The 19,010-nt window shown below is 58.6% G+C and overlaps 2 protein-coding genes across 16 annotated transcripts in view; both read right to left on the bottom strand.

Annotated features, from left to right (window-relative positions):
* Positions 1 to 19,010, bottom strand: part of LOC123349928 (immunoglobulin superfamily member 1-like) — a 448,190-nt gene that overhangs the window by 49,567 nt on the left and 379,613 nt on the right. The gene's annotated exons all lie outside the window — the stretch shown is intronic.
* The window catches only part of LOC123349926 (immunoglobulin superfamily member 1-like), a 48,349-nt gene continuing 31,635 nt past the window's right edge, over positions 2,297 to 19,010 (bottom strand). For 2 of the 15 annotated variants that reach the window (XM_044988214.1, XM_044988220.1), the window contains 4 exons: positions 12,636 to 12,666; positions 12,054 to 12,089; positions 10,229 to 10,510; positions 7,967 to 9,172 (listed from right to left, as the gene is read on the bottom strand). In XM_044988214.1, the coding sequence (XP_044844149.1) occupies positions 8,214 to 9,172; positions 10,229 to 10,510; positions 12,054 to 12,089; positions 12,636 to 12,666 (1,308 nt within the window). In that variant the 3' untranslated portion in view covers positions 7,967 to 8,213. The other 13 variants (XM_044988216.1, XM_044988215.1, XM_044988219.1 and 10 more) reach the window with 13 other exon arrangements.

Consider the following 19,010-nt stretch of genomic DNA (forward strand, 5'->3'; position numbering starts at 1 on the left):
CGGACCCCCGGAGCCGCCTGCCGCTCTCCCGGCGACCAGCAGAGTGCCCCCAGCGGCATGCCGCCCTGCTTGGGGCGGTGAAATGTCTAGAGCCGCCCCTGCTTTCTTGAGTGGTAACAGCTAATTTAGAGCCCATCATTTTGTATGTAGAGTTGAGATGATGCTTTCCAATGTCCATTACTTTGCACTGATCAGCACTGAATTTCATCTGCTGTTTTGTTGCCCAGTCATCCAGTTTGGTGAGATCCCTTTGTAACTCTTCGCAGTCGGTTTTGGACTTAACTACTTTGAATTGTTTTGTATCATCTGCAAATTTTGCCACCTCACTATTTACCCCTTTTTCTAGATTACTTATGAATATACTGAACAGTAATGGTCCCGGTACCGACCCCTCAGGGATACCACTATTTATCTCTCTCCATTCTGAAAACTGATCATTAATTCCTACCCTTTGTTTCCCATCTTTTAACCAGTTACTGATCCATGAGAAAACCTTCCCTCTTATCCCGTGATGGCTTACTTTTCAAAAGTCAGCTTAAATAATTTTTTTTTTAAATTTATATTTGTTTTAGAAATCTACAACTGTTATGTGATTTGGTGTAATTTGCATTATCCTTATGTAAAATTTGAATTCTCCTAAGAAAACATTTAATTTATTCATATCTCTTTTATATGTTGCAGGTCAAAGTGAAAATGAAAAGACAAAAAAAAAAAGCAACAATTTTTCCACTCAAAGGCCTCAAAAACCAACCACGGTGAAGAACACACCAAGAACCAAGAATATATCAACATGTCATCTGAAGGTTCAAGTGGTGTATCTACAGCCGACCAGCCCAAGCACAAATACAGCTACTACTGAAGTGTCTCTAAAACCTAAAGGCAGTTCCCGAGGTCTGTTGGTCAAAGTGTTCCCATTTACTGAAGTTACAAAAGATGGCTACTGGTGCACCTCTTGCAAAAAAGCTTACGAAGAAAGAAAGCTTCCCAGTGCTGTAACTGGTAAAAGTGGAGGAGCGTGGTTTGCCAGACCGATCAGCAAAGCCAGTGCTGACAAACTATGCGAAAAGGCTGCAAAACACCAGGCCTCTGGACTGCACCAACATGCAGAAAGCCTTATAAGGCAATCACTGTCAAAGGCAATTTTAGAAGTACTTACTGAGGCTGTTAAGAATGCTGGAGACGCAACACAGTTCGTGTAAACAAACGTGACTGTGGCATCCTGCTTTCTATTTAAGCAAGCGATGCCACACACTACAAACTGGAGGCCAATGTTAAGTGCACTGTCACTTGTTCATCCTGAACTTGAACAGTGGCCGACCAGCAAATGCTCACTATCTTTCTGCAAGAAACTCAGCTGACTGGCTAGACGCATGTGGTGCAACAGTGAAAGACTCAACAGTTGAAAAAGTGAAGAACTCTCTCGGAGGATGGAGACTTCAGCGACTGCTGACCTGAGGACCAGAGGACCCAGCTCAGGAGTCACAGCTGGTTCTGGCCAGTGGGAGGACAATGGGTTGCGAAGAGAGGACCCCAGTGACCTGACCAGCCGGTTCCAGCCAGAGGGGCCAGAGGACAGAAGAGGGGAGAGGAGACCCAGGCGCCCCTGTTTACGTGGGGAGAAGACAATGGACAGAGGCAGGGCCTGGGGGAGATGATATGAGATGCCCAGCTGGGAAGCAGGGGGGCTCTGGGCTGGAGAGGGGGAGTTTATGAGTTTGTCAATTTAACAAAGAAATTGGTATCTACCAGGCTTGTTATCCCAAGGGGAATCTCTGACACGCTTCAAACCAAACACACTGCGTCAGGTAGAACAAACAAACACATTTATTAACTACAATAGATGGATTTTCAGTGATTATAAACCAAAACACAACAAGTTGGATTTGGTCAAATGAAATAAAAGCAAAACGCATTCTAAGCTCATCTTAACACTGTCAGCGCCCGTAGAAACTTGTACGTTTCTCACCCCAGGCTGGCTGGGTGCCCTTCCCCAGGCTCTCTCCTTCGATCAGCGCTTCAGTCGCTGGATGGTGGTGTCTGTAGATGGAGGTGTATGAGAGAGAGACGGTAAACGTCTCTCCTTCTTCCCTCTTGGCTGTGCCCCTGCTTCAGAGTCAGGGGAGCGTTACCTCATCGCAGTCCCACACTGACCAAGGGAAGGGGGGTGACTCGCTGGAGAGTCCAACAGATCCTTTGTTGCTGCCTCGGCCAGCGTCCTTTGTCCCTGTGAGGCTGGGCTGGGTTTGTCCCGTACATGCCCTGATGAGGTGTGAACTGCCCCTCTACTCTTGGGGAGTTTTGCCTGGGCTCGTTTTAAGCCATGAAGACACATTTTCAGCCTCATAATTATATACATGAAATTATAACCTATAACATCACTGTAACAACCATGCTCGGTGCATCATGAGCCTTCTGAAGACGCCCGAGATGACAAACTTTGCATATTATTATTATCATCATATTATAAGGATGAACATGGGGGTGGAGGGTGTTCCCCCCGAGGTACAGAGTGTCACTTGTGGGGACTAGCAGACTTAGGGGGGCTCTTTAAGCAGAAGTTAAGGGAAACTGAGGCAACAGGGAGCCAGCCGATGTCTGAGCAGCCAGGAGCAGGCGGATGTGGGTCAGTGGTGTCTCTGCAGGCTGATCTGTAGGTCCGGAGGCTGCAGGGGCCGGGGGTGGGGAGCATCTCATGCCGGGGCCATGATGGTGGAGCTGAGGGGACTCTTTCTCTGCTCATCACTGAAGGGTAACAAAGCCTCGTTTAATGGAAAACAGCCCCCCACCCCCTGCAGGGGAGATTCAGAACTGCCCTGCTCTGTGTCCTAGCCCCTGCACTGCTCCCAGCAAGTGATGATTCCCATGTCGCCCCAGGGGCCCTTGCGGGGAAGTTCCAAGGGGGGGATTAGCAGTGGGGCTCACCCTGTGCCTGAGGTCTCGAGGAGGGGAACATCGGGGTCAGAGGGTGTTATGGAGTGTGGGGGAGTCCGGCCCTGCACCCCCTCTTCCTGGGACTTCCAGTGACTCTCAGCCAGCCAGTAAAACAGAAGGTTTATTGGACAACAGGAACACAGGATACAGCAGAGCTCGTGTTCAGAGCCAGGACCCCTCAATCTGGCCTTTCTGGGGTTCAGGGTGTCTGGATTCCAGCATAGGTTCCCCTGCAAACCCACCACCCAGGTCCCAAACCGAAAAACTGACTCAATCCTCCCTCTCAGCTCCCTTCCTTTGTCTAGCTCCCGGGCAGAGGTGTCACCTCCCCTCCCGCAGGCCTAGCTCATGTTACAGTTTGAATACAGGGTGTCTCACCTAAAATCCTCCCTGGCTCTCCCATCTCCCACACAGACAGCCCCTACTCCATCACAGAGGGTGTTCCCCCCCCCCCCCCCGATCTCCTGTATGGGCCCTGCCCAGGGATCACTTCCCCTCAGCCCCTCCCCCCCACTCCGGCTCACGGCGATGGAGCCCCCAGCACAGCGGGGAAGGGACGACCCCATGGAGAGGCTGTAAACAGCCGGCGCCAATTGGTCACGGGCACCAGACCCTTCTGCAGCTTCACCCAGAGTCAGGCTGAGAACCCCGGGGTCCTGCCCAACTGATGCCCCTCCCCAGAGGGGCTGCAATCCAGCGCCGGGCCAGGGGTCCCTGTATAACCAGCCCCCACCCCAGAGGGGCTGCAACCCAGCGCCGGGCCAGGGGTCCCTGTATAACCAGCCGATACACCCCCCAGGCACGGGCACAGGGGGGCTGTGGGGTGCCCAGGTTGGGCTGGTTTGTGGTTCTGTGTTTATTACAAATCTGGAGATTAACAGGAAGCAAAATAATATAAACAGCCTCCTCGGCGTGTCCCCTCCCCGTCCCGGTGCTGAGCCCCCCACACTGGCCCCCACATCTGGGTCTGGGCAGGGCAGGAGAATGGCAGCTCAATGGGATGGGGCTGCAGTGGGGGGAGGGCAGCGTCCCCCCTAAATCTTCCCTAGAAGCAGAGTTCTCAGGGCAGGTGCTGCAGGGGGTGAGTCTGTCACTCCCTGGGGGCCGGAGCCCCATGGCTGCGGGGGGCTCTCACTGTGGGACCCCCCGGCTCACGTTGATCATGGCGTACAGGCTGGGCTGGGCGGGCTCGGGGGCAGGGGCCAGGCCCCGCCACTTGCCCTGCAGCGCCCGGCCGTCCAGCTCGGCGTAGGTGAGTCTGTCGGCATCGGGGTCGGGCTCCTGGGGCTGGGATGGGAGAGAGTCACTGAGGTGTGTGTGTGTGTGTGTGTGTGCGTGTGAATCCACCAGCACCTCAACACACAAACACACACACACAGAGCTGGTGATCCCATAAGCTCCCCCCCCCAACAACCCAACCCCCACCCCAAACCACTGAGGATGCCAGGAAAGGTGGTGGGGGGAGAGGTGTGAGGGGCTGCTGGGGTCCATGTGGGTCAGGGTTGGGGGTCAGGCCCCCATGGGGGAACAGGGGACACTTACCGGGGTCTGCGTCTCTTTCCCTTTGTCGATGGAGGTGTCTGTGGAACAGAGACACCCGCTGAGCTGCACCCCCGGCCGGCCCAGAGCAAACCCCACACCCAGCTCCAACCCCCCCATCCAGCCAGAGGGGTCAGAGCCCGGCACAGCCACCCCTCCCCCGCCCCACAGCATGGGCCAGGGTCATTAGCCCCGTGTTACAGAGATTAAAACTGAGGCACAGAGATGTCTGGGGGTTACAGAGGGGCGGGGGCTGGGAGTCAGAACTCCTGTGTTCTCACCCTGGTTCGGGAGGGGAGTAGGGTCTAGTGGTTAGAGCAGGGGCCCGGGAGCCAGGAGTGGATGGGGAACTAGAGCGGGAAGGGAGGGTGGCCCCAGGGAGCTACCTGGGAGTCCAACACTCTCAGCTGACACCGGCCCTCTCCTTAGCCCCGCCCAGCAGCAGCTGTAAATCAGGCCCCGCCCCATGTGGGTGAAGCCCCCACAAGCCCCTCCCCTCCACCAGGGGTCCTCCCCCACCCTGGTACCCCCTTGGGTGTGTTACTCACAGAGGGGGTCTTGCTGAGCCGGAGCCTTTAATGCCCCCATAGGGCTGGTGCTAAAAGAGAAAATTCCCTTGTAAATATCATATCCCCCCTACCTGCAGGGAGATTCCCCAACACACCCAGAGAACCCCCATCCTGCCTCACAGTGAACCCAGTTCCCTAACCCCCCCTTGCCCCAACCACCAGACCCCACCCTCATCCCGCTCTAACCACTAGTCCCCACTCCCCTCCCTGAGCTGGGGACAGAACCCAGGAGCCCTGTGAGCCAGGCAGGTCTATCGGGAGTGGGGAGGAGCCGGGTTCCTACCTGCTTAGTCTCGATGCGGCTCCTCTTCCTGCAGAGGGACACAAACCAGAATCCCCCATAAGCCGATCGGGATCCTCTGGTCCCAGCACCCGGCCACCCCCCCACCCCGCCCAGGGCAGCAGGGATGGAGGGCAGCACAACACCGTAGCATGTACCGGGGTGAGGGGGAGATTAACTCAGGGGGGCTTTTCCTGTCCCCAGTACTCCCTCATTCGTGACTCGTTATAACAAACCTGATCCATAGGTTGGCTCCCCTGGCACCCCATGTACCGGAGAGGCACGGTGCTGATGGCTCTTTATACAGGAACCCTTCAGCTGGTGCTGAGATGCGGCTCCTCTGGGGTGGGACAGCTGTGTGTGTACAGGGATTACTCAGGCAGCAGACCCTGCTGAGTTCCCCCCCCCGCCCTCTGCCCTCCCTTGGCTTTCCTGGCACAGTCCCCCATCCCAGCCCTGACCCCATCCGGCCCTGCTTAGCGGCAGGTTTAACCCTTCCCTCGCTGGATGGGGTACTCACTGGCTCGGATTTTTCTGAAACAGACGAAGGCCACAAGGAAGAGAAGCAGGAGGAGGCCAGCGGCTGCTACGCTCATCCCGGCGATGATGGCCCAAGTCAGAGGTCTCGATCCTGCTGGGAAACAGCAGCAGCCGTGAGTGCCGGGGGCGGCTGGTCTGTTCCCCTCCCCCCAGCCCCTCTCACCCCAGGCGGCGCCCAAGGGGCTGGGACACCTCAGGACGCAGCCAGCAGAAAATTCTATGGGGAGGATGTTTGGGGCCCCAGGGCATCAAGTGGGGTCAGACCCAGCAAGGTTTGGGAGATTTGTAGCACTAGGGGCCACTGGGCTGCAGGGGGTGGGGGGCTCAGTCGGGGGCGCTCTCCCCCTCGGTCAGGGCTGGCCCCACTGCCCCAGCACGGCACTAGGGGGCGCTGTCTGATCCCGCCTGGCCGTCATTTCTAAGGCATTTCACCCACTTCCTCATGGCCACACCGGCTCAGGCCAACGGGCCCATCTAGCCCGGTATCCCGCCTCCCAGGCTGGCTGCTGCCGGCTGCTTAGCAGGGAGCTCCAGGGCACCATCCCCCATGGCCACTGATGGGCCCAGCTGCCCCCAGAGGAAGCCTCCGGCTGCCCCATTAGCGGCGGGTTCGTGTCTGAGCAGGAGGCTTCGCTCTCCTCCCAAATCCATTGGTGCGGGGAGGGGGGAATCACTGCCCCTGAGAACAGCCTCCATCCCTCCCCCCCGGGCAACCACTGGGGGAAGCTGCCCCATAATCTGTGACTCAATAGATTCCCCCTCCGGCCCCGGTACCTGGCCCCAGGCTGTCCAGGCGGGTGGGAGCTGGCACCGCTCCAGGCTGGGTCGGGTCGGTTCCCGTTGCGGGAATAGAACCAGCGTCTGTTGAGGTGGGGGGAGGGGCTGAAACACCGACTCGGAGTTCGCCCCACCCTGGGGGCCCCAGAGCCCCGGCCGCTGGGAGAGCAGGACAGGAGAAGCCCCAGCACCCTGACCCGCAGAAGCAGGGGTGGGGGCAGGGGAAGCCTTAGCACCGGGACCTCCCATGCGGCCCCGGGACGGGAGGACTCTCGCTATCCTCCGCTGCCTCAGGGCTGGGGGACTCTCACTCCCCGCTGCGCCCCGGGGCCAGGGCATGGGACAGAGCTTCTCCGGTCTGGGGGTCACAGTGTGTGTGTGGGGGGGGGGGCAGAAAGTAGCAAGTGGGTTGCAGGGCTGCAGTGGGGGGACAGAATGAGGTGGGGCCGTGGGTGGAATAGGGGCGGGGCCCCGGGATGGGGCAGAAAGGGGCGGGGCTGTGGGCGGAGCCGCAGGCTGAGGAGGTGGAACAGGAGAGGAAGGCAAGTGGAAGTCGGGGAGGGATCCCCCCTTGCTCTGACCCAGGGTCCCAGGAAACCTTAATCCACCTCAGCCCGTGACTCAGCATCGGTCGCTACTGTCAGTCCGGGGAGGATCCCCTGGAGGCGCCCGTGGGTGCTCGATCCCCCTCTGTCTCTGGCCCCACCCTGACTCCAGCCCTGCCCCACCCCCTCCCACCCCCATTCCAACCCCTCCCCCAAAGTCCACACCCCAACTCCACCCCCTCCCTGCCCCTATTCCAACCCCTTCCCCAAATCCCCGCCTCCTCCCCTGAGCGCCCCGAGTTCCCGCTTGTGACGAAGTGGGGGTGTTTCTTCTTTTTTCTGTGTTTTCCAGTGGGTTGCATGCAGAGGGGGTGGGACTCAGTTTCCCCGGGTGTTACTGGTTTAACGAGGTGATGGGAGAGGGAGTTTGTGGGTACTGAGGACCGGGGAGGGAACTTGGGACCCCAGCCGATGGCCTGGAGGATGGAGACCCCAGCGACTGGGGACCTGGTGACCTGGTGACCCGGAGACCCGGCTCAGGAGTCACAGCTGGTTCTGGCCAGTGGGAGGACAATGGGCTGCGAAGAGAGGACCCCGGTGACCTGACCAGCCGGTTCCAGACAGAGGGGGCCAGAGGAGAGCTGAGAGGAGAGGAGACCCAGGCCTTCCTGTTTACGAGCCTGTTTCCCTGGAGAGAAGACAATGGACAGAGGGGGGGCTTGGGGCTGGTGATCTCAGATGCCCAGCTGGGAAGCAGGGGGGCTCTGGGCTGGAGAGGGGGAGCAGGCAGAGCCCACCTGGCTGCAGGGAGACTGGGATGCGCTGGGCTGAGGGAGGCCAGGCCTAAGGCCCTGAGAGTTTCCTGTGCTGGGTTCAACCCTCAATAAACCCTCCTGTTTTACGCTGGCTGAAAGTCGCTCCGGTCTAGAGATCATGGGGGCATCAACGCCTTCGGGGGGTGAGGAGGCTCCGGGGGTCCAGAGCGAGTGGACTCCCTGAGGGGGCCCACGGCAGAGACAGACGTGCTAAGGCTCAGAGAGGTGCGGCTCCAGGAGGTGGAAGGGCCTGACCCCGAGAGAGAATGGATCCCAGAGAAGGGCCATCGCACTGAAAGGGGCACCCCCCCACGGACCGCACGGGGCCACGAGTGGGCACGATCTGTGAGGCCATTACAACGCTCCTCCCCCCTACCTCCCAGAGCTTGTTATGCCGTGAAACAGCTGTTTTGCAGCAGCAAGCGCTGGGAGGTAGGCGGAGAAGCAGGGACGTGGTGCGCTCAGGGGAGGAGGCAGAGGTGAGGTGAGGCGGAGGTGGAGGTGGGGAGGGGACCTTGGCTGTTTGTGGGTGCAGAGCCCTGGAGCACCAGGAGCTGGCGCCTATGCCTGGGCCCTGACTCCTCTGTGCGTCCCCAGTGCGGGGGCAGCCAGGGGAACATCCCCTGGGAAAGGCCCCTGCTCTGCAGCTCCCCCTGGGGGTAGGGATCCCCCCTCCCCCAGCCCTGAATCTCCAGTGGCTGCTGCTCCCCCATGGCTGGGGAACCCCCAAGTGACTCCATCCCAGATCCACGACACTGTGTCCCCTCTGCCAAGCCCAGGGCTCAGGGCAGACCCTGGTTCTGAGCGTCCCATCAGTGCAGAGACCCCCTGTGGGTCTGGCTGGGGGTGGGGCTGGGAGCCGGGACAGTGAGCTGGACCCTTCACCTGACACAATGATCTCGACGGGGTCACTGGGCTCTGAGGAGACGAAGGGCTCTGACCGGGGCCGGTAGCTGCAGCTGTAGTTCCCTCCATGCTGCCGGCCCATGGTGGGGATGCGGAACTCGGCCACGTCCCCAGCAGGGTCCATGTGTCGCTGCGGGTTCAGGTCTCCAGCCTTGTACAGGAAGAAGCTCACGTCCCGGCGCTGCCCCTGACACCGGATGGTGGCGTCTGCCCCTGGGGCAGTGACCGAAGTGAGGCTCAGGGAGATGGAGGGTCTGGGTAACTCTGGATCTGCGCACAGGAGACAGACACTGAGAGCCAGACCCAGGCACCCACCCAGCCCCGTCTGGCCCCAACCACATGCAGATCCAGGGGCCCCCAAGCAGAGATTCTCTCCCAGATCCCAGAGTTCCCCCCACCCAGAATCCCGGCCCTGCCAGCTGGGCTCCCAGCCCCACAGACACCGAGTTACAGCTCCCTAGTGTTTGGATCCTCATATGCCGTGTGTGGTCCCTGCCTCATCCACTGCCGTGGACAGAGCAACTCACAGGCTGGTCTCTGGCAGGGCCTGAGCCCCACACAGGAAGGGAGTCAGCCCCCCAGGGAGGCAGGGAGGGGTCATTGTCCCCGTTCTACACAGGAGGAAACTGAGGCACAGACAGATTCACTTTCCTCAGCGAGCTCCCAGAGACAGGGATTGTATCGTTACTCTGTGTTTATGCACAAAGGGGCCCTGATCATGGCGGGGGCCCTACATGCTCTCCTAACACAAGGGATCCAGCGTTATTGAGGCAGCGTTTGCAGAGGTCTCCACTAACTGGGGGTGTCTCGGTTTGTGGGCGCTCGGCCTGAGATCCCCCAAGATTGAGCCCCCCCCCCCCAAGGAAGGGCACTTTTGAAAACCGCGACGTGCTCCCATCACACAGAGTCTGTGGCTGCGCCAGGAGCTGGGCCAGATCTCCTGGGTCCCAGCCCAGCACCGTGTCCACCAAGCCCCCGCTTCTCCTTCAGCCCCTGCCTCATTCAGCCCCGGCCGGGGCTCTGCCTGGGGCGGGGCCTGGAGAACAGAGGCGATGGGATCAGGGGATTAAATAGCGACTCCTGGTTCCTACGCATAAGGGGCAGCGTTAAAGTCGCCTCCCTGCCCCGAGTCTCCAGGGGCTGCTGCTCCCCCCTGGCTGGGGAACCCCCCAGTGACTCCGTCCCCGCTCCCCAGCCGGACGTCCCCTCTGCGGGGTCAGGGCTCAGGGCAGAGCCTGGCTCTGAGCGTCCCATTGGCACCGAGCCCCTGTGAGGGTCTGGCTGGGGGTGGGGCTGGGAACGGGGACGCTGAGCCGGGCCCCTCACCTCTCACCACCAGCTCCACGGGGTCGCTGGGGTCTGACATCTTGAACGGCTCCGATTTGCTGCGATAGGAGCAGCTGTAGCTCCCGCCGTCCTCCCGGCTCACATTGCTGATGAGAAACAGAGCCTGTGAGTCCGAATCCACACTTTGGAGATGGCGTCCATCTTTATTCAGCACGAACTGCACGGCGTGATGCTGCCCCTTACACCAGATGCTCACGGATCCCCCCAAGGAAACCCCCTCGCTGGGGATCCCAGAGATGCTGGGTTTGGGGTAGCTGGGCTCTGCAGGGGGAAGCAGACAGGCCATGAGACACAGGCCCCGTCACTCAGTCCTGGGGCCCGTCCTCACCACGTGGCCTCAGTGGTGGGTCAGACCCGGCGGCCCTGGGGACGGGCTCCTGGATCCCTTTCCACAGGGGCCAGAGTTTCCCCTCAGCCCTGGGCTCACAGCATGAGACACGGAGCCACCCCAGCCCCTGGAGCCCAGAGCTCTGCTCCCTGGCGGGTGACAGGCCAGGCCAGTCTCCAGGGGCCATTCACTTCCTGGCTTCTCTGCTGGGAGGGCTGGGAGCCAGGACTCCTGGGTTCTCTCCCCGGCTCTGGGAGGGGAGGGGGGTCTATTGGGGAGAGCAGGGAGGATGGGGGCCAGGACTCCTGGGTTCTATGCACAGCACCACCACCGACTTGTAGGGGACTGTGCAAGTCTCTACTATACACTGAGGTTTATAACCTTCAGCTCCGTCCATCACCCCCTAACTGATGTGTTGCCTGGGAAAGGATTCTCCTAGTCTGCACCTGCCCCTGGGGGCAGGGATCCCCCCTTTCTCTGCCCCAAATCTCCAGTGGCTGCTGCTCCCCCTGGCTGGAAACCCGCCAATGTCTCCATCCCCACTCCCCAGCCAGGCGTCCCCTCTGCTGGGCCCAGGGCTTTACGCAGAAAGAACTCCGTATCCGGATACAAACCCTCCCCCGAGCACCACCACCCTGCTGGGGCTCACCCAGATCGTGGGTTTGGGAAATTCTCACCCTGATGTCAAGAAGAGACAGGAGTTAAACAGGGGAGACCCCCCCCCCCGATCCCCTCCCACCCCAGTTCACTCCATCCCTCATTCGGCCTCTCTAGGAGTCTGTCCCCTACCAGGGTTGGTACTGCCTGCCCATGGGGCTCAGGGGCAGGGGGTTCACCCAGACGTCGCTCAGGACCCGGCTGCATGAGAGATCACCTGCCCCCCTGCCAGCCCTCCCGAGGCCAGCCAGGGAGCCTGACCAGTGGTCCCCCTGCAGCTCTGCCCCCCACCCCGGGGTTGGAAATAGCATCTATGACCACAGACCGTGGGAGTCGCATATGATTCACCTTTCCCCAGGCCATGGGAACGGGGGTCTGTGAGTGCAGGGGAGGAACTGTTGGGGGGTGGATCTGGGGGTGGGGGCGGATCTGGGGGGTTCTCCCCATGGCTGCACTGACCAAGAACGTTTCGGTTACCCCAAGGGGGATCTAGAGCCCAGAGACGGGCCCTGTTAGCGTTTGTACGAGCTGAAATAAATCCACGTGCCGCCCCCGATCTTCACAGCCTGGTGGGGGCAAAAGTTTGAACCCAGTGGATGGTTCAAATCACAGCTGCTTTGCCAGAATCCAGGAGCCAGATTCGGCTCCTAGCTGCACCATGGGTGCGTTGGGGCACAGAACGGGGCCGGGTCTGAGCTCCCAGGGGGAGTTTGGGTTGAATTTTGGGGAAGGCTCAGGGCTCTGTTCCTCTTTTCCCCACCCCATGCAGCCCCTCCCCCGTCCTTCATGTTACCCACCTCTGCACAGACTGATACTCACCTCCCCACACCCCGCTGTGCCCGGCCAGCCAGCAGCCTGCAGAGGAGACAGCTCGTTAGTGACCAGATCCCAGAGCAACTGGATCCTACACCCTGGTCTCAGACCCTGCCCCCCTGAATAGGCACACCCCCGGTCTCAGATCCCCCCCCACCCCCAAGGACACATGCCCTGGCTGACTCCGACACTCACCGAGGAGGAGGACGGTCAGAGCAGACACCATAATGGGGCAGTGCAGGACCCTCAGCGCTGCCACCAACACCCCAGTGCTGAGCTCCACCCAGCCTGAGGCCCCAGTGCGAGCGGAATGAGGAACTGCGTCGGGGGCTGCAGTCCCAGGAAGCTCGTGATGTGCTCGACCCCTTTCATCCCATTGGATGGTTTCTCTGTGTCGGGGAGATCTCTATCCCAGACTTTTCAGGTTCGTCCCGCAAAGAGACAAACAACTCAGTGAAATCCAAATACCAAGTTCTTTATTAATGCACACGTCAATGAAGAACAACCTGTGCTCCACACAGAACCAGCCCCTGCCCTCTGCAGATTCAAACTGTGTTTTATTAGCGGCTCCATCGTGTCATCACTTACGTCGTGTCATCGCTGCACCTTCCCAGTTATACTTTCCCAGCATAGAAGAGAAAAACAAAGAGCAACTGTTATTTCATGATAAGCCTCAAAAAGGTACAAGTTGCTTCAAACCAGCTTCTGCAAGTATTTTTCCCAGACCCTGCAAGCACTGTCCTATCTAGCAAGGTCATAAATCTGGCCTGTTTACCCCAGCCAGTAAATTTTTTTTCTTCAGTAGGCCTTGCTGTGTTATTGCGAAGCAGAACAGGCCATCAAGCCAAACTCATCAAGCCCCTGCTTTGTTCCTAGAGGACCCACCAAGGGGACTTGAGGAACACAACTGAAATTATACTACAAAGGAAGGACGCCGAGCTTTAGGAGTTGGTTTACACATTTGGGACATTAAACTTATCATTTGTTGAAAGCACAAATAACAACATTGTAAGCATACAAAGATTACAACAAGCCCCAAAACCAAAAAAGCCCGAGTCAGGGCCGGCTCCAGACACCAGACGAGAAAGCACGTGCCTGGGGCGGCACATTGAAAGGGGCGGCATTCCGGCCAATCTTGGGGCGGCCAGCCCAGCCCTGCAGGGACACGGACCCTGGCCCAGGGGGCAGGGCAGGAACTAATGATCCCTGCCGCTCATTGTGCTGCCGGGCTCCCCGGGACGCGCCACTCCCCGCCGCCTGCACTGGCCTCCGCCTCCCGTGCCATTCTGAGCCCAGCCTGGCCGAGCCGCCTTTAAAGGAGTGGCTGAGCCACCACCTCCTGCAGCCCCTGGGCACCAGAAGGAGGAAGGGTTCTGCGGCGGCCCAGTGGTCAGAGGAGGGCAGGAGGGTTCTGTGGCGGCCCGGCGGGCAGCGGAGGGCAGGAGGGTTCTGTGGCGGCCCGGCGGGCAGCGGAGGGCGGGAGGGTTCTGTGGCGGCCCGGCGGGCAGCGGAGGGCGGGAGGGTTCTGTGGCGGCCCGGCGGGCAGCGGAGGGCGGGAGGGTTCTGTGGCGGCCCGGCGGGCAGCGGAGGGCGGGAGGGTTCTGTGGCGGCCCGGCGGGCAGCGGAGGGCGGGAGGGTTCTGTGGCGGCCCGGCGGGCAGCGGAGGGCGGGAGGGTTCTGTGGCGGCCCGGCGGGCAGCGGAGGGCGGGAGGGTTCTGTGGCGGCCCGGCGGGCAGCGGAGGGCGGGCCCCACTGATCCCGGCGCCTGCTGTTTGCACTGTGCTGAGCCCCGCTGCAATGCCGGCCCCGCGCGGAGGTCGCAGACCCCAGCCAGTGCTGCCTGTGTTGGCCCCCTCGGAGCCTGCCCGGCTGGGAGAGGCACCCCAAGGCCCGAGGGGGGAGCCCCTCTCACCCAGCTGCGAGCGGGCTACAGCGCCTGGCTGCCCACGGGCGGAGGGAGTGGGCGGGTGCTGCCCTTCATGAGCTCCTTGCGGCTGCCTTTTTTTTTTTTTTTTTTTTTTTTGCGCTTCGGTAGTCCGGCCGCTTTTTTTTTTTTTTTTTGCCTGGGGCGGCAGAAAAGCTAGAGCCGGCCCTGGCCCCAGTAAATATGTGTTACCCCAACCTGCTGGAAGGGTTTGATAAGCTGTATGATTACATAGCCAATACCAGCCAGATCCTTTAGGGACGTGCCAAGAGGAGCTGGAATAAGTTTGAATAGTGATTTTACAGCTTGTACAATTACCCACAAAGCTGCTTTTGTCTGAGGAGTGCCGGCTTATGCAGAAAGCATAAGAACCCTGGGCTACCATATCAATGGACCGAGTCTGGTTCCACGGAACAGACAAGCTGGTGAAAGCACTGTCCCGAGACGTGACATTTTCCCATGACCTGAGAGAGATGAGTACCCCCAACAACGGGATACCTTGACCAAAGTGCGTGCGGGTCTGAATGCACATTCAGCATTGTGTTTGGTTTACACTTTGCACTATAGCACGTGTTAAATCCAGAAAACGATTACCTGTCCAATCATTAAGCGCTTTTCAGGGAAGGGGTTGAGACCAGTCAACATTCTTTTTGGCACCTCGCACATTTCTTAAAACGTCCCAAAGGAAGGTGATCTCGATATAGGACTGTAGACGGGTCGGACTCAACCCTGCGGCGCCTCCTGCTGGTGACTCTGGGAATTAGCTCTGTTCCAGCACTGGAGAGCCCTCTGCAGGCTGGTGATCAGCCTGTCCTCTGGCCCCCGGGTCCCTCCCTGGACTCGGTGCCCTTTTACATGGGGTGCTGCCCCCTGGCAGTAACCCCTTTTCTCTCAGGGCTTCCCCTTCTCAGGGAACCCCCACCCTCTATCCCCACCTTACCTCAGTGTATGGCTACTGCCAGTCATTGTCTAGCCCCGCGCCCTGGGGCAGGTTGCAGTATCAGCCAACTCATCACTGGCATGGTTGGGTTTGGACCTGCTGCCTTGGCCTATCCCCGGGCTGCCCTCTGCAACCCCCAGCACCTGTTAGCCCAATGCTAGGCCGCAGCCTGGGGCTTTCCAGGCTGAAGCTTCCCAGCTCCTCAGCCTTTCCCCAGCCCTGCTTCACTCAGGTATCCAGCCTCAAGCTCCCTGCAGCCAGGCCCTTCCCTCTCTGAAGGCAGAGAGACTCTCTGCCTCTGGCTTCCCTGGCCTTTTATAGGGGCCAGCTGTCGCTCAGTTTGGGGCGTGGCCCCAGCTGCAGCCACTTCCCCATTCAGCCCAGCTGAAAGGCTGTTTTCTCCAGCCTCGGCCCCTTCCCAGGGCTGTTTTTAACCCCTTCAGGGCCGGAGCAGGGGTCCACCCTGCTACACCCCCCCCACCTCAAGAACCCCTCCACCGGGGGGCGGGCGGGGTGCTCTACCAGCCCAGCTTTCTCCTCAGCTGGGGCCGCAGAGAATCCCTTTCTGCTTGCAGGCTCTCCATTGTTTGGAGCAGCCTGCTTGCTTCGTCCACAGTCTGGGTCCCCACCACAGACCTCCCTAGTCCTACGTGGGTCCCCACTTCCGTTTGGGTCCCCACCTCGGCCCTTATGTGGGTTCCCTGATTTAGTTGGAGCCTCTCTGCCCCTGACAGTTCCCTCTTTTGGGCCTTCGTCGTCACCACCCCCTCCTTTGGGGCAATCTTGGTCCTGGCCTGGTCCTCCGGCCTCCCCCAACTTCTCTGGGGACTAGGCTGCTTGCACCCCTTGTGGCAGAGGCAGCACAGACAGTGCCCACACCTGACCACCTCAGGGCTAGTCTGGGCCCTGTGAGTCCCCTGAGCGCACTCCCTCTTCTTGTGCCCTGGTTCCCCACAGGCCCAACACATTTTGAGCCCCCCTGTTGGCTTCACAGGGGGCACTCGAGTCTGTCCATGGTCCATTTTTGGCATAGCCCTTCCTTCAGGGCTCACCTGGGCCCTGCGAGTTCCATGGGGGCACTCCCTTTTCAAGTGTCCTGGTTCTCCACAGGCCCAACAGTTCCTTGGCCTTGGCACCGGCCTCCTGCCCCAGGTGCCTGGGCTCCAATGAGGTCCTTGTGCCCTCCCCTGCAGCAGCTGAAGCAGCCCTGCTTGCTGCTCGGCGAGCCGGGCCACACAGGCTCTCCAATAATAGTCTCTGTTCATTTTCTCCACCATCTTGGACTCAGCTCTTCTTCCAGACAACTGTCCCACAGTCCTTGCGCTGGCCCCTTGTATCAGGGGCAGACCGCTATGCCCGCATTTTCCACCATGTGTAGATGGGTCGGACTCACCCCTGCGGCGCCTCCTGCTGGTGACTCTGGGAATTAGCTCGTTCCAGCACTGGAGCGCCCACTGCAGGCCGTTGATCCGCCTGTCCTCTGGCCCCCGTGCCCCTCCCTGGACCCGGTGCCCTTTTACATGGGGGTGCTGCCCCCTGGCAGTAACCCTTTTTCTCTCAGGGCTTCCCCTTCTCAGGGAACCCCCACCCTCTATCCCCACCTTGCCTCAGTATATGGCTACTGCCAGTCATTGTCTAGCCCCACATCCTGGGGCAGGCTGCAGTATCAGCCACTCATCACTGGCAAGGAGGGTTTGGACCTGCTACCTTGGCCTACCCCTGGGCTGCCCTCTGCAACCCCCAGCACCTGTTAGCCCAATGCTAGGCCGCAGCCTGGGGCTTTCCAGGCTGGAGCTCCCCAGCTCCCCAGCCTTTCCCCAGCCCTGCTTCACTCAGGTATCCAGCCTCAAGCTCCCTGCAGCCAGGCCCTTCCCTCTCTGAAGGCAGAGAGAGACTCTGCCTCTGGCTTCCCTGGCCTTTTATAGGGGCCAGCTGTGGCTCAGTTTGGGGCGTGGTGCCAGCTGCAGTCACTTCCCCATTCAGCCCAGCTGAAAGGCTGTTTTCTCCAGCCTCGGCCCCTTCCCAGGGCTGTTTTTAACCCGTTCAGGGCTGGAGCAGGGGTCCACCCTGCTACAAGGACAGGGGGTTCTAACCAGGCCAAATAGCATGACCCCTTCCAGGAAACAGGCAAGCTTAAATAAGCCTTTTCTCCACACACCCAATAGACTCCAAACAAGGGATTAGATATAACAGATGCAGTATATTGGGGTTTGTAATACCATCCAGTCCAGGCAGAGAGACCGTGAAAACTATTAGCAGCATTATCAGTACACTGACACACAGAGTACTCAGTACCCGAAGAATTAAAAGAATGTTTTTTTATGCAGCGTATGCGAATGATCTCTGAATGCTCCAGCACTGCGGTGCAATCAGTGTGTGATAGATCTGGTGCTATAAAGCAAACATGAGGTTTATTCAATACCAACCAATTAAGCAAGCTACAAAAGTTAGTAGGGAAACTATACCAGGACTTTCCAGGTCGGGGTAAACCTTGTACAAGAGTACAATCAGGTCCCCGGCTTTCACCAAAATGGGTTCCATTAAAATAGGCTTTACAATTGATAACACCTACAGGCACATTTCCTGAGCCCAGGAAGCACCACTCACCAGGTCGCTTCCACACCGTTAGATAGCTATTAATCTGGATTTTGAATCTGCCCAGGTTAGGTTCTGCAAGCCTGAGGAGTCCTTCCATGAAGGAGCCCATGTCATAGTCATAGGGCTGAGAGGTATGGGGATCATGGGAAGATCTCAGTGACTATCTACTGGCATTAAGGGGCATACCCAACACGAAATGTTATTCAGTGCTGGCATACGGGCTTTCATTTCATGAGCAAAGTGAATAAAGGCCTTATGTTCATATCCCCTAGTTAGTCCAACCACCCCAAAAGAAAAACAACAAACAATGCACCAATGAGTCCACCAACTCCCCAGGCGACTGTTCGTTGCCATTCCTTGGGGAATGGGCACCAGTCTACTTCTTCTTGAATTTTAGCCTCAGGTCGCCCAAAGGGGTAGCAGTCCATTTGTCCTGGGCACGGGGGTCGTCTGCTTCTGGCTCACCCGGTTCGCGGTGGGGTGAACGTGCGTGGCTCCCTCGAAGTCCAACATCATCTGCTTCTGGGGAACCCGTTACCAGGTCGGGCTCCCTAGCGAGGCTCCGTTTGACTCTGGTATGATGAATCCAAGCGGGACGTTCCTTGACCCGAACAGCAGCAGGGCTCACCAGGATAGTCTCGAATGGTTCTAACCACTGGGGTTGAAGTGGAGTCTTTCAGTAAGTTTTGATCCACACTGGGTCACCTGGCGAAATGGAATGAACAGCTCCCCACAACGGTAAAGATTGAGACTGTGCTGAGTACCGTTGTCATGTAGTTAAATGCTGCTGCAAAGCTTTTACGTAAGTTTTTTTTTCACAAGTCAGATCAGGGTCACTGGGTATTGAAACCGGAGAAGTAAAAAAAGGTGGTACATGTCCAAAAAGTATCTCAAAGGGTGCTAGCTTAGTCCTGGAATTCGGGGTAGTCCGGACAATATACGAAGCCAAAAGGAAAAACTTTAGTCCATTTGATCTTAAGTTTCTTACACAACTTGGTTAGGGTGGTCTTTAGAGTTCCATTCACATGCTCCACCTGGCCCGAGCTCTGAGGATACCAGGGGGCATGAAAAACCCATTTTGGCCCAACCGCTTCAGTGAGTTTCTTGCAAATTTTTGCTGTAAAATGCGTTCCCTGGTCAGAATTAATTTTTTCAGGAGCGCCAGACCTTGGCAGGATCTCATTAAGAAGCACCTTGCAAACTGCTTTGGCAGTGGCTTTCCTTCTGAGCGGGTAAGTCAGTAAAATGAATTTGAATGTGCTGCATGGGCCTAGGAGCCTGTTGCCGGCACAGAGGGCTTGAGGAAAGCAACAGCGGGGTTCGTGGCCCGGTGTGCTTCGCGTCAATGAACACGCCAGGGTGGAGAAGCAAGCAAAGTTTATTTGAGATCTCAAAGCGGTGGAAGGAGACCAGATCAAGCACACCCAACATAAGCAATTTTTCTCTTTTTATACTTTACTTCAGCTAAGCTCTTCCCTTCTTCCCCTCACCTTTCCCCTTT

Source organism: Mauremys mutica, chromosome 15 (assembly GCF_020497125.1).
Source record: "Mauremys mutica isolate MM-2020 ecotype Southern chromosome 15, ASM2049712v1, whole genome shotgun sequence".
NCBI classification, from domain to species: Eukaryota; Metazoa; Chordata; order Testudines; family Geoemydidae; genus Mauremys; species Mauremys mutica.